Here is a 15,848-nt window from a genome sequence, read left to right as displayed (position 1 = left end):
AGTATAATACTTTAGTGTGTGTGTGTGTGTGTGTGGGGGGGGGGGGGGGGTTTAAAAGGATATTTGTACAAAAATACAGTTATCCATGAAAGTGCAAAACAGTATTAAATATCTTTTTCATCCCTTGAATAGTTGCGACAAACATCTATTAAGTTCAAAGAATAAACTGGTCTTACCGGTATGTGTATTCGGAAACATTGATCTTTCCTTTTTCCCCTGTTGTCTCTGTTCTGCTGGTCAAATTAACAGTATTTCCAAACAGGCAGTAGCGTGGCATTCTCTGACCGATAACCCCTGTCACCACCTCTCCAGTGTGTATACCAATTGTAATCTGGAAGGGAGAAAAGAATTCAAAAACAAGTTGTGTTTCATTCATTCTGAAAATAAAAAGATGCACAGAACGGATGGATTTGATTACCAGAAAATATGTATGTAAAATAAAACATTCACGAGAAGAAACATGGCTTGAATGCAGTATAGGTGCACCTCTACTAAAAAAAATCCTCTACATGTTGCTTAGGAAAATTCTTTGTAACAAAAATGGTTTTAGTTCATTCAGTTTTAAGGTTACGGGGTGCATTACCCAAATTTAAAATAAAGGTTTGAGATGACTGCCTTCTTATGGAACAGTAATTACCTGTACAGATTCTCCATCCACCTGAACCTGTCCAGCAATCTCCATCATATCCAAGGCAAGATGGCAGATAGAATGTGCATGATGAACACAAGGCTCTGGAAGACCACTGACAGTCATGTATTTGTCTCCAACTGTTTCCACCTGAAAAAGGGTCATGCCAGGTTAAATATCCATGTAATGAATGTACAGTCTGTACAGCTGTAATCGAAGCTCATTCTGCATTTTGTTTTTAGGTTTAATCTGAATTTTATTCATATTCACCCAACAAATTAAATTCAAAATTCTAACAACAACTTACAAAGCCATCCACAACTTGGCCCCCACCTATATCACTAACCTAGTTTCAAAATTCCAACCTACTCGTTCCCTTTGTTCCTCCCCAGACCTCCTGCTCTCTAGTTCCCTTGTCACCTCCTCCCACGCTCGCCTGTAGGACTTTTCCTGAGCCTCTCCTATCCTATTGAACTCCCTACCTCAATCTTTCTGACTATCTCCTTCTCTGCTCACTTTTAGACTATCCTTGAAAACACTTCTCTTCAAAGAAGCCTATCCGGCCCCCACCTAACAACTGTACATTTACTTTCTTCATCAGATCATCCCCCACAACTATTACCTTTTGTATCACTTGACCCCCCCCCCCCCCCGTAGTCTAACGAGCAGGGCTCTCCGATTTCTCCTGTATTGAATTTTTTTGTAACTGTACTGTCTGCCCTCATGTTGTACAGCGATGCGCAAACTGTTGGCACTATATAAATCCTGTATATTAATAATAAATATTTGGAAGTATTTTCTTTCACTTTGATTCATGCGGCATCAAATTGTCATCTAAGCTATGATCATAATTACCAATATCACGAAAATTTTTAAAATCATAAACATTTTCAACAAACTTAATTTCTGCAAATTACATAAATGGTTAACATAAAAAGTAAAAAAAAAATACCATTCATGTTATAACTTAATACCAAATGATTGAACATTTTTTAACCCGTCTGTGACAGACCTACCTGGGACAGAGGCTTTTGGAGAGGACTGAATGCGAGCCTCTTGCCTTCCGATTATGGGCCAGGGCCTCAAAGCGGGAATGCGGATGGGTTGTCCCGGCAGATGGACCTGGAACCTTAAGACTTCTTTTCCAACATTCACAATGTTCGGGGTCCCACTGTGGCTGTTGGACTATTGCCCAGGGGGAGTATTGTCATGAACCTTGGAATACTGAATTATTTCTCTTTTGAATCGGGTTACACAAATTGGGGGGTCTTCTGCCCTGTCTTAAGGCTACCTCCCCCCCCTCCAGACGGCTCCATGGTCTGGAAGAAAAGCATTGTTCTGGGTTTGGCTGTTTATGTACTTTAATTACCCCCTGGGGCTTCTGTGTCATTACACATATCAGTCCTCCTATTCAAACCATTGGACCAATCCCTGCTGACCCTGTTTCAAGTCCTCATTTGCATGGCTAAGAGGACCTAATTGAGAACTACAATGTACTTTACAATTGACCAATAGGAAAGTGGTTGTTGGGGGCAGGGTGTTCAAACTGCTATGTATAAAACTGTGTGTGCAGCCAATAAAAGAGTTTCCTGTTTGAACTTACATACAGCCTGCCTGGTGTTTGTTCTGAGCTATAACAAATGGATTCGAACGGCACATAGCTGTAGTTCGAATCCCGGAGCATCGGATGGCCAAACCATCAGACGTTGCGATCTGGAATTTGATCCAATAGTAGCAGAGGAGTGTCTAGAGAGTGGAACTGAGCGAGCAAGGGTCTCGTTACACCGTCTATTCATTTTTCTATTTGATCTCAAGAAAATAAACTAAAAGCAAGCAACATATACTAACTTACATGGAATTTTGTAGCGCAAATACTGTATCAAAGCAAAAATATTTTTGATATTCTTTTAGTTCCCAAAGTTGAAAAAAGGAGCATTATTATTTTTATTTTTTTTTATCATTCTCAATTATTTTCTCCTAGGTTAAACAGAAATGATCAGACAAGTTAGGCGAATGTTTGATCATTTGAAATGTTTGTGGTAAGCGCAAACTAAACCAATCTTTTTTAATCTGATCTTTTTAGAGCAGGCAAAAAACACCAAAATTATCATTTCGATTAAATATATTTTTAATTGGAATGTGGACTGTATAAAACAGCAAACTCAGGCCACAACCCAAAGAAAGTATTTTTATATACAGCTGAAAGGTAAGAGCAAATCTAATAGTGAACTGATGCAAAAGTGTTGCATGCTATGGATTCAGCAGGGCTTAGATACACTAATACCAAAATGTAAAACTTTGGTTTGAAGTGGCTTAAAGTGGGAATAAAGTCCACTTAAGAACTTGTACCTACAGGTAAGCCTATAATAAAGCTTACCTGTAGGTACCGTAAATATCTCCTAAACTTGCACTGTTATAGGAGATATTCACCCTGCATGCAGCCGATGATGTCACCGGTGCATGCGCTCTGAAAGGAAGGCATACCATGCCGGAACTTCAGAGCTTCATGCTGGCTCCTGAACACGCATGTATGGGAGTGACGTCATTGCAGCCCCAGCCACTCATACAGCCAGAGCCAGCGAACCCGGAAGGAGGACAGAGTGAAGATGGCATCGTTGGGGAGCCATGACAGCGCTGTGCTGGAGGGCTCTGCGTACAGGTAAATCTGTCATAATGTGCTAGTATGCAGTGCATACTAGTACATTATGACTTAAACCTGCAGGGGGGTCTAGTACAGCTTTAAGGGCCAGTTCAAACATATATCGCGCCAGAACGTGGTACACACACCTGTGCGATTCCTGCGTGTAGCCTCTTTTAATTGGGTTGCAAATCACCCTGAAATGCAGTAAAAGTACCGCATTCACTACTTTTCAAAAACACCCCATTCCATATGCATAGTAGTGCGGTACCATATGATTTGCACTGCTTTTGCGATCTGCATTTGGGATGCTGTTATCAATGTATTGGCACCTGCAGCAGATGCGTTCAGAGCGTGGTGTGGGAAACACCGCGTTCTGGTGTGAACCAGCCCAAAAGTGAACTTCTGCAATTTAACTTCCCCCATACTAAAGCATGATACTCTAGAGCTTTTAAAGACTCAAACTAATTAGGCAATGTTTATTTATGCAATTACATATCAAATCATCTGCAATTTGCACGGAAATATACTTTCCTTAACAGTTGGGTCTGTTTTGTAACCAAAGTGGCAGATTTCGCTTCTTATGTTGGTGTGGACAAAGAGCTACTGTACACTCATTTTCACAGTTGTGCTGCAACTTCAAGAGTGTTTATCAGAGGAATTTAACCTTGGAACTGTTGCAGAACTTAAATGTGTAAAACAACATTACCATTTAGAAGAAAAATAAATTGAGCCTGCCTGCAACATGATCACATCCTCTGTGGTTAAAGTGTTTGTAAACCTCTGAAATTAAAAATGAACTACAGATATCATTTTATAGTATGTACTTGCCTCAATCCAAAGTATCTAGTGTGATTTATCCCTCCTCTCTTAGTCCCCCGCTATCTCCATGAGTCTATTCTGACAGTCTATGCTGACATCACAAAATCGTGGGAGATGGCGCCCCTTCAACACACAGCAGGTGATTGACAGCCTCAGCTGTGCATGTTTTCCTATGAGACTGTGTAGAGGGGTGTTTGTTTATTCCTCCACTCAGGTCTCAGATTACACTCAGCTTCCTCCTCAATGCTGTACAGTGTGTGTGACACCAAATCCCAGACACCTGCCTTCTGGAGCTAAGAAATACTGTCTAAATTCTGTACTTTGAAAGGCTGTAGAGAAGAGATAGCTATAGATAAACAGGAACAACTTATGTTGGAGTATTTGTTTAATCTCTGTATATCACCAAAGGCTAGTCACTTCTGTGGGCATGTGTAAGGGTTTAGAGCTGGCCATACACTAGTGGAACTTTGTTCAAAATGTGTTCATACTGACTTCATTTTTGACTATGATGAGAAAAGGAACAGCATGAAAAGTTTTTCTTGAACAAACTAATTTCTAACAGAGTATGTGTTTTTTGTTCAGGAAAGTCCATTCATTCCAAAACTGAATGTTAAAAGCAAACAAAATGTTAAGTACTTTTAAACGACATTCATTAAGTCACTGAATATCCTGAAAATGTTTGTAAAAATGTTCTTTCAAAAATCTACTAATGTATGGCCAGCTTAAAGTGGTTGTAAACCCTTACATTTTAGAAGGGGTGTAGGACTTCCCCGCTAAGACTGGGTAGATGAGCTGCTGCCCCCTGTGTGGTCTCCCAAAGAGAGGCCGAGTAAGGTTGAGGTAAGATAGGTGTACAGGGTGGTGACGCTGCTTAGGTATGGTATTAATGTTTCCTTATGTTTAATCCAACCGAACTGGTGTTAATATAGTGATAAAGTGTCGGGCACCTTTGTGCGGTAGGCTCATAAAAGGAGCCTCCAATTGTATTTGGTCCCCTTATACTGAGTGTTGGTGGTGTGAGAAAAAGGGATGAAAATGAGCCCTCAAGTGGGCTTATAAGTGGAAAAAAAAGGAGTGTAAACTGTGGTAGGCTGGGGGCATGTATATCTAGGGCAAAAAAGCACCCTGGGTGTCCCTCCTAGGCCTCCACTGAGATATAGAAACAGTAGATAGTGAATGTGATAAACCACAGTATTTGAAAGATCACTATAATGAAAACCGATCCTGATAAAAAATTAAAAATATATATAATAAAAGTGAGATAGGAATTCTCCTTTTTGTGCACTATGGTGAGTCACCCTTGTGTAAATTCTAATGCAAACAATTCCTAAAAATATGAGGAAAAAACAGCAAATAATAGCAGTTCCTAAAAATATGAGGAAAAAACAGCAAAATATATATATACGGTATATGTATATATGTGCCACACTCGGCTAGTTTAAACAAATATGTAGTTCATATATGCAGTATTCCCTGTATTAGGCGACCAGTGGTAAGGTCCCTCCAAGCTTTCAGGAAATATATGAAAATCCCCAATCCAATATGTTAACAGTAGTTGATGCAGTATATGAGGGATGAACAACTTCTCATAAGCAATTATTAAAGGCCTCAATTCTCAACTGGAAACAGCTGACGAAATTCGTGTTCCCCCCACCTGGGTCCCCACTCACCGGATGGTAGTCCCCACAAGGGGGTGTAGAGCCTTATGGGATCAGTGTGCCATGTTGGTCGCTTACCAGCTGTCGCCAGGCGGGGTGCTCAGCAGGTCGCAGAGGTCTCGTTCAGTATTGCATGAGCGTGAGAGGGGAAAAAATCACCTTTGAAAACATCCATTCGACGAAACGCGTCTGGATCTTGGCCCTTGCTTGCCTGTTAGCAAGTTTGTTTTTAACCACAAATTGTATTTATTTTTCTAATTTTTGCTGGAACAATCAAGTTTTTTAAATAAATATACCCAGAGTACCGGGATTACTACTCTATGTGGACTTCTCTTTTTTTCCCCTCTCACGCTCATCACCTGCAATACTGAACAAGACCTCTGCGACCTGCTGAGGACCCGGCCTGGTGACAGCTGGTAAGCGACCAACATGGCCCACTGATCCCATAAGGCTCTACACCCCCTTGTGGGGACTACCATCCGGTGAGTGGGGACCCAGGTGGGGGGAACACAGATTTCGTCAGATGTTTCCAGTTGAGAATTGAGGCCGTTAATAATTGCTTATGAGAAGTTGTTCATCCCTCATATACTGCATCAACTACTGTTAACATATTGGATTGGGGATTGTCATATATTTCCTGAAAGCTTGGAGGGACCTTACCACTGGTCGCCTAATACAGGGAATACTGCATATATGAACTACATATTTGTTTAAACTAGCTGAGTGTGGCACATATATACATATATATATATATTTTTTGCATTTTTTTCCTCATATTTTTAGAAACTGCTATTATTTGCTGTTTTTTCCTCATATTTTTAGGAATTGTTTGCATTAGAATTTACACAAGGGTGACTCACCATAATGCACAAAAAAGAGAATTCCTATCTCACCTTTATTATATATATTTTTTATCAGGATCGGTTTTCATTATAGTGATCTTTCAAATACTGTGGTTTATCACATTCACTATCTACTGCTTCTATATCTCAGTGAAGGCCCAGGAGGGACACCCAGGGTGCTTATTTGCCCTAGATATACACGCCCCCAGCCTACCACTGTTTACACTCCTTATTTTTTCACTTATAAGCCCACTTGAGGGCTCATTTTCATCCCCTTTTCTCACACCACCAACACTCAGTATAAGGGGACCAAATACCATTGAAGGCTCCTTTTAAGAGCCTACCGCACAAATGTCCTCGACCCTTTTCACTAATTTAACACCAGTTCGGTTGGATTAAACATAAGGACACATTAATACCATACCTAAGCAGCGCCACCACCCTGTACACCTATCTTACATAAACCCTTACATATACCCAGTGAAGGGACTGGCATCAGGTTATACACAGATCCTCTTATATATGGTGTACCTGTTTATCTGCAGCCCTTTCTTCACTTCATTCAAAGGGCTGAATTTTAAAAAGGGACAGAGCAATAAAGTTACATTCTTTAGAGCTCAGTGAAGAGAGCTCTGAGAGCTGATTTGAGTGACAGGACACCCCCCCCCCTCCTTCCACACAGGAACAAAGCTGAGGCTGACAATCTGCTGGAGGTCTCTCTTCTGTCACCTTTTTCTCTTGGTGTCAGGAAAACTTGACAGAAATGATTCATGCTGATAGCTGAGGAACAGTGCAGCAGACAGAAATTACACTTAATGCTCTTAGAGACGAGTACACACTAGAGGGATATAGTTTGTTCATACTTCATGTCTGAGGTTTACAATCACATTAACTGTATTAATCAATGCAAATAGTCTAGGTTTTTCTCTCCCATTGCTGTTTATTTCACCTTATAGACAAAAGGATTTTTTCGTGAGTCTGTCAAGATGTCAAATCTGGTGTAAACGTCGTTCAAGAGATTCACAATCTTCATGGCTCCTTCACCAGAAGCATGTTTGCTGCAGAATGCATTGAATCCCACAATGCCACTGAAAAGGATTGTGACGTTGTCATATCTTTTGGCTGGAACTGGCCTTTTATGTCTGAGTTCATTAGCGACAGATGGGGGAAGAACAGAGTACAGCAATCTATAAAAGGATAAAAACATGTCTCAGAAACAAATCTTTTCCATTCATTAATTTGTTTGAATTATAAATGACACACACATATACACACACACACATATATATATATATATATATATATATATATATATATATATATACATATATACAGTATCTCACAAAAGTGATAATTGTTGCCAGAATTCCAGTTTCCCATTAGAGACCTTTAATTAAAATTCTTAAATACATACTTTTATTACTAAAGAAATAAAATGTAAATATAATACAGTGTATAATATGTATATACAGGGCTTTTTTTCAGGGGGAACTTGGGGGAACTCAGTTCCACCACCTCTAGCTTAGACCCTTTGGTGCCTGCTCACCACAATCACTTGTAAACACAAAAGTTTGGTTTCTGTGTTTACAGGTGACAGCTCTGCACTCTGTATGTAATGCAATCCTGGTATTTAATGCCCCTTTAAGACCCTTCTACTGTTTGTGAAATCTGAATGGGGTTGTGGTTGAGTTCCTGCACCTATTTTATGAGAAAAAAAGCTTTGTGTGTGTATATATATATATATATATATATATATATATATATATATATTGTATCTCACAAAAGTGAGTACACCCCTCACATGTGTTTGTAAATATTTTATTATATCTTTTTTAATGTGACATCACTGAACAAATGACACTTTGCTACAATGTAAAGTAGTGAGTGTACAGCTTGTATAACAGTGTAACATTGCTGTCCCATTAAAATAATTTAACACACAGCCAATAATGTCTAAACCACTGGCAACAAAAGTGAGTACACCCCTAAGTGAAAATGTCCAAATTGGGTACAATTAGCCATTTTCCCTCAGGTGTGAATGGGGAGCAGGTGTGTTAAATTTGGTGTTATCGCTCTCACTCTCTCATACTGGTCACTGGGAGCTTAACATGGCACCTCATGGCAAAGAACTCTCTGCGGATCTGAAAAAAAGAATTGTTGCTCTACATAAAGTTGGCCTAGGCTATAAGAAGATCGCCAGGACCCTGAAACTGAGCTGCAGAACGGTGGACAAGACCATACAGCGGTTTAACAGGACAGGCTCCACTCAGGACAGTCCTCGCCATGGTCGACCAAAGAAGTTGAGTGCACGTGCTCAGCGTCATATGCAGAGGTTGTCTTTGGGAAATAGACGTATGAGTGCTGCTAGCATTGCTGCAGAGGTTGAAGGGGTCAGCCTGTCAGTGCTTAGACCATACGCCGCACACTGCATGAAATTGGTCTGCATGGCTGTTGTCTCAGAAGGAAGCCTCTCCTAAAGATGATGCACAAGAAAGCCCGCAAACAGACAATCAGACTAAGGACATGGATTACTGGAACCATGTCCTGTGGTCTGATGACACCAAGATAAACTTATTTGGTTCCGATGGTGTCAAGCATGTGTGGCGGAAACCAGGTGAGGAGTACAAAGACAAGTGTGTCTTGCCTAGAGTGAAGCATGGTGGTGGGAGTGTCATAGTCTGGGGCTGCATGAGTGCTGCCAGCACTGGGGAGCTGCAGTTTATTGAGGAAACTATGAATGCCAACATGTACTGTGACATACTGAAGCAGAGCATGATCCCCTCCCTTCGGAGACTGGGCCGTAGGGCAGTATTCCAACATAACGACCCCAAACACACCTCCAAGACGACCACTGCCTTGCTAAAGAATCTGAGGGTAAAGGTGATGCACTGGCCAAGCATGTCTCCAGACCAAAACCCTATTGAGCATCTGTGGGGCATCCTCAAATGGAAGGTGGAGGAGTACAAGGTCTCCAAAATTCACCTGCTCCGTGATGTCGTCATGTAGGAGTGGAAGAGGACTCCAGTGGCAACCTGTAAAGCTCTGGTGAACATTAGACAGTATGTGTGCAGTGGGGGGTATAACTCATTGCAGAGCCATAAGGAGGGATCATACTACATACAAGCTAATGTTGGAATAATTGAATAAACCTTCATACTGATTGGCATAGACCAGGGGCGGACTGACCGGACGGTGAAAACAGCCATGGTCCGAGGGCCCGGCCGTGGAAAGGGGGCCTGCCAGTGTTTTAAAATATTCTTCGACCGTGCCATCACACAGATCATCGGAGGTCAGGGAACATTTTAGAGCTGTGCCTCCTCTGATCTCTGTCAAGTGCTGGGGACTGGATCTCCTCCGCCGCGTCTCCTCCAATCAGTGGCCTCAACTATAGCCATGCTTCCCTCGGTCTGTTGTGTCTCCAAAAGTTGTGAACTTGGTGCTTCTCTCCTTCGATCCAGATAGGAGATCGCCAGCATAGAGGGGCCTGGGGTTCATTCCTCTTCATTTCATATTGCCTCTGCCATCCAGTCTCATGTATGTGGAGATGTTGTGATGGAAATTCAGCACTTACTGTATGTTGCTGCTCTCACTTTACACATTATGTAGATTGTTAGACACAAGCAGCCAGGCACAAAAATCATCACTTCCAATTCACATTCCTCTCCTTTGACCCTGCCATCGCTGCCTTCATCCAAGTTAAAAAGCCCAAGCTGATCAGATGTTTGCAGACATAGCCAGCATGATCCTTCCTATCTGTAGTCACACCATGTGACCCCTGAGAGGGACACAAGCTGTCCAGCCAATCAGATTCTCTCCATTATATTAGGGTGATCCGGGGAGAGGCTTATTGGTCAGTCTGACAACGCAGACAGTTCTGTAGAAGAACATATACATATATATTTGACTTATAACACTGTACTGTATTTGCTTTTATTAATTTGTGCAAAATGTAGGGGCCAGACAGGGAGCCCTTGCTTTATTTGGTCCGGGGGCCCTGAGTGTTGTCAGTCCGCCCCTGGTACAGACTATATGCTGCAGAATGTCAATAAACATATGGGGATTTTGAATATACTAATATTTGTGGAGATATATGTGCACTTAAAACGTCCAGTATGAAATGGCCAGAAGGAGGTTGTTGGCAGGGCCGCTGATAGAAATAATCGGGCCCTGTACAGCCTACCTGACAAGGCCCCCTTCAGCCCCTCCCCTAGTCCCGCCCCTGGTCCCTCCTTCAGCCCCACCCCTTGTCCCTTACAGGCTTTCAGCGGCTGCGGGAGGAAATTGGGGAGATCGGTATTTCTCAACATTTTACCAGTCATGGGGAAATTTATTGCCTCTTCACTGCCTGTCAACTGCCTCTGAAAAGCAATCTGAGCCTGGATTGCTTTTCAGAGGAATGGTATTTTCTTGTTGGTTTTATGAACCCGCTCTAAAAAATCAGTTCTGATCGTACAGAAAAGGGGAGTCAGGTTTAAAAGTAACGTGTGTATACACACACGCATGTAAACACATGTACGCACATACACACACATATACATACACATATAAATACACACAAACATGCACACACACACAGACAAGCCTCTTAAACAGTAGCTGTCTGCTAAGGGGGAGACCTGCAGTTACACATGGCACATGGCATGAAGCTAGATTTACATAGCAGCAGGCAACTTTTTTTTGGGGAACAGGGGGACAAAAATTATAGATTTCTGGCCATGCTTTCTTAACACAATAGGCCCCTCACTTTTAATGTACAGTATATCCAAAATCTGTGCATTTGAAGGGTCTATGGTCTCCTCTCCTGAGGGATACTGTGAGAATTTACCATCTACTATAGTCTGTTATATGCCTCTTCTTCTCTGCCTCCTGATTTTTAACACATACATGCATACAAACATATATAACAGCAGCACTGTACCTTCACTCTCCATGCTGGTTACTGCACTGTAGGGGGAGGCAGAGAGCACAGCACACACTGCAAGACATCTCTCCCTTTGCTTTCACTTTCAGTGTAAACAGTGAGATCGAGCTCCTGCACTGACGATTTACACCCCAGCTGAGTATCTGGCAGCCACCTCTCTAACGTTTCAGACATGGGGGGGCTCAAGGACCCCCTGCAGCATGGAGCCCAGCCGCAATGGTGACTTCTGTGTCCAGTATATGTCACAGTCATGCCACTGCCATGAGTGGAGGGAGATAAATCGCTCCGCTAGGGAAGGGAATATGCAGACTGGGACTTGAGCCAGCATGCGGAGCGGCATGTAAGTGACATGCACCCGAAATAGAAAAAATAGTCCCTCCCACACACCCACAAGAACATCAATATGATGGTACTCAGAAAGAAGAAAAACCCTCAGATAAGTCAGAGCAGAGGGGAGTGGAGGTTGGGGGGTGCTGGCTGGAGAAGGACTTTTTTTATTTTTTATTCTGCATTCTTTTATTTTCTGATTGTCCGGGCCCCCCTGCTGACCGGGGCCCAGTACTTATCAGTGGCCCTGGTTGTTGGCACTAAGTATTTATCATTGACATAACCATAAAATGGTGAAACATTTCTCACGTATCAGTCTTTTTCTTCTCATCTTCTAAAGCTCTTAAGGTGTGCTGCAGCCGATCAGTCAAAATTTCAAGTTCTTGAGTCAGTTTATATTCCTCCCTGAACTGCTCCCCAAGCAGTACCAGGTCACGGGTGGCATCATGGAGAGGGATGTCACTGAGATATAGACCTCTTCTGGTCAAGTCATCCAAGTTCATTACACTGTAAATAATGAATGTATTAATGATTAACAAAATTTCTGAAAAAAAATCGTGGCTCTGTGTGAAATATACTTTAAAATATAAAAACATAATTTTTAGAAAAAAAATTGTCAATACATTTAAAAAAAAAAACCTCAGTTTTCTTGTATTTGCTACATTTCACTGCTGACTCACAAGAACCTGCAAGGGAAATCAAGTATTTCATGCTTATCAAGATATATTGGCCATTCTTTGCTTCAAGGTGGTGGAATCTTACATTATTACACAGTGGTTGTTTGTTGGTGTGTTTAACCAAAAAGAACACAACAAAATACTTTTTGGGGACTTTATCAAATTTATTTTTGTTCAAGTAAATTTTATACATGATTATGTATATTATTACATTTTTATAGTTCTTAAATTATATTAATTTCACTATTCACAATGTAGTACGTGGCACAAATGGTAATTTTATGATCTGAAGCTGTCATGTCTAAATGGTACTCCCCTTTCCTTACAAGCTATCATGTTTAAAAGTGATCCAACAGACTCACCTTACCTTGTAAGGGGACCTCAGTTATGGCTTAATTTATCTTTAGAGTACTTAGGATTCTCCAAAGCCACACAGACTAAATAGATTTACTGACCACACAGTTTTTTGGTTCATAACTGTCACCCCCTCCCTTCACCTTCATTGTGCCTGTCAAGTGAGATGGGTGACCTCAGTGGCCAATAGGAGGGTGCAGGGGCAGGAGTAAGAAGGTCAGCTATGGACCATGCAGCTGTGTATGTCAATACTTGGCGAATGGTGTGTTTTGTGGATCTGTAGGTGCTATGAATATAAACTAAACTGACAAACAGGTCTCTGGATGTTCTTGGACCTGGGGCCACCTCACATGGTCATAAATATGCAGCAAGTGAAGTCAGAACTTCTGATCTGCCTAACTGGTCTGCTTAAGCCTTTGCTTAAGCCTCGTACACACGACCGAGGAACTCGACGGGCGAAACACATCGTTTTCCTGGTCGAGTTCCTTGTCAGGCTGTCGAGGAACTCGACAAGCCAATTTTCTCCATTCAGCCTCGTACACACAACCGAGTTTCTCAGCAAAAACCAGCAAGAAACTTGCTGGGAGATATTTTTTTGCAGAGGAAACCGGTAGTGTGTACATTTTTGTTGAGGAAACTGTCGAGAAACTCGACGAGCCAAAAAGAGAGCATGTTCTCCATTTCCTTGACGGCAATGGAGAAAATTGGCTTGTCGAGTTCCTCGACAGCCTAACAAGGAACTCGACGAGGAAAACGATGTGTTTCGCCCGTCGAGTTTCTCGGTCATGTGTACGAGGCTTAAGGGACTATTTAAATGTAAAAACTAGAGAATCACCATGTCAGCTAGGAAGGTGGAGTTTTTTGGAAGGTGGTCAGTAACAATAGCCTACATATGCCTCTTTTAATATAAATCTGTTAACAAGAAAGAAATGAAAAAACGTATATATTGCAAACAATATTTATTGCCTAGCAGATTTTTATATTTATTGTCCTCGTTGAAGTATAGCAATATTATAAGGCTGGACACCTACATTGCATTACATTCTCAAGAAACCTTTCCTGTGAAAATAATGGCTGCCATTACCGACGCTTCTTTCTGAAAATGCTGCCACTCCCACTTAAATGTTTTTACACCAATAGTTTGTGCAGAAAATTACTACTTACTTTACGATACCTAATAATTGATATATATATATATATATATATATATATATATATATATATATATATATATATATATACACACACATACATACCTGTTATACTGATATTTGTTTCTGGTTGGTGACTCAGAAAGTGCTGAAGTAAAGTATTATTTAGAATACCAGCCAGGTCAACAAATGTGTATTCATAATAATACATAATGCATGCAGCTTGTAAATTTTGACAGGGGCTCCGCGAGGGATCAGTAAACACCTTCCTATCCAAAAAATTACACTGTTTTTTCGAAATTCTATATTTATATTACCATTCGGTAAGCCAATATATAAGCATAGTTGGTTGGTTTCAAGATCAATGGCACATCTATTAGTCCGTCCCACGTGCCAGGGTGCTAGGGGTAACCTTAGACTCTGAACTGTCCTTTCAGGCCCACATCTAATCCCTGTCCAAATCATGCCGCCTTAGCCTCCCCAACATTTCCAGAACACGCCCCTTTTTAACTAATGACACCACCAAGCTTCTAATTCACTCCCTGGTCATCTCTCGCCTAGACTACTGCAACTCCCTCCTCATTGGATTACCTTTACATAGACTATCCCCCCTTCAGTCCATCATGAATGCGCTACAAGACTCACCCACCTTACCAACCATTCAGTGTCCTCCACCCCTCTCTGCCAATCCCTCCACTGGCTCCCATTCACCCAAAAAATAAAATTCAAAGTACTAACAATAATTTACACAGCCATCCACAACTCAACCCCCACTCACTAACCTAGTCCCAAAATACCAACCAAGCCGTTCTTTTCGGTCCTCCCAAGACCTCCTGCTCTCTAGCTCCCTTGTCACCTCCTCTCATGCTCGCCTCCAGGATTTCTCCAGAGCTTCTCCTATTCTTTGGAACTCCCTACCCCAATCTGTCCGACTGTCCCCTAATCTATCCATATTTAGACGATTCCTGAAAACTCTTCTCTTTAAAGAAGCCTATCCTGCTTCTAACTAACACTGTTTTACTTCCTCCATCAGCTCACCCCCCACAGCTACAGTATTACCTTTTGTATCAATTGATCCTCCCTTTTTAGATTGTAATCTCTAATGAGCAGGGCTCTCTGATTCCTCTTGTACTAAATTGTAATGCAACTGTAATGTCTGCCTTTATTTTGTTAAGTGCTGCGCAAACTGTTGGCGCTATATAAAACATGTATAATAATAATAATAATAATTTAGACAGGCCTTGGTTATAGAATGGCACAACCACAACTCTAAAATAAATATTCATCACTGTTCATGGATACTGGGGGTTCATCACCGTTTTATTGATTTTAGTGGTTTTATGGTTTGTGACATGATTTTTTTTATTTCTCTATTTATTTATTAAATTGTGGCGGTGTGTTGTGGCCCCTGAAATACTTTGGCTGGTTTTTATGGTCAAGGCTCTTTCACCTTATGATCTTGGCTCCCATTTGTGATTGTTTCTTTTTTTTAGGAATCTTATCAACTCCACTGTGATCAGATATCAAAAGGTACTGCTTCTTATGCAATATATAAATATCAATCAGAAAACAGCTCACTCAAGACTCCAGTACTGGTTGCTCAGATCGTGGTCCTTCACTAATGGACACAATGTAAAAAAACATAGGGCCAGATTCACAAAAGAGATATGACGGCGTATCTCCTGATACGCCGTCGTATCTCCTGATACGCCGTCGTATCTCTGTGATCCGCCCGTCCTAACTATGCGGCTGATTCATAGAATCAGTTACGCATAGCTAGCCCTAAGATCCGACAGGTGTAATTGACTTACACTGTCGGATCTTAAAGAT

The 15,848-nt window shown here is 41.4% G+C and overlaps 1 protein-coding gene across 1 annotated transcript in view; it reads right to left on the bottom strand.

Annotated features, from left to right (window-relative positions):
- The window catches only part of GUCY1B1 (guanylate cyclase 1 soluble subunit beta 1), a 97,231-nt gene that overhangs the window by 16,572 nt on the left and 64,811 nt on the right, over positions 1-15,848 (bottom strand). The window contains exons 9-12 of the mRNA XM_040332162.1: positions 12,146-12,343; positions 7,538-7,775; positions 638-778; positions 177-331 (exon numbers count right to left, since the gene is read on the bottom strand). Coding sequence (XP_040188096.1) covers positions 177-331; positions 638-778; positions 7,538-7,775; positions 12,146-12,343 — 732 coding nt within the window. The remainder of the gene's footprint in view (positions 1-176; positions 332-637; positions 779-7,537; positions 7,776-12,145; positions 12,344-15,848) is intronic.

Source organism: Rana temporaria, chromosome 1, assembly GCF_905171775.1.
Source record: "Rana temporaria chromosome 1, aRanTem1.1, whole genome shotgun sequence".
Classification (NCBI taxonomy): Eukaryota; Metazoa; Chordata; class Amphibia; order Anura; family Ranidae; genus Rana; species Rana temporaria.
This window is presented reverse-complemented; position numbering and strand designations above follow the sequence as displayed.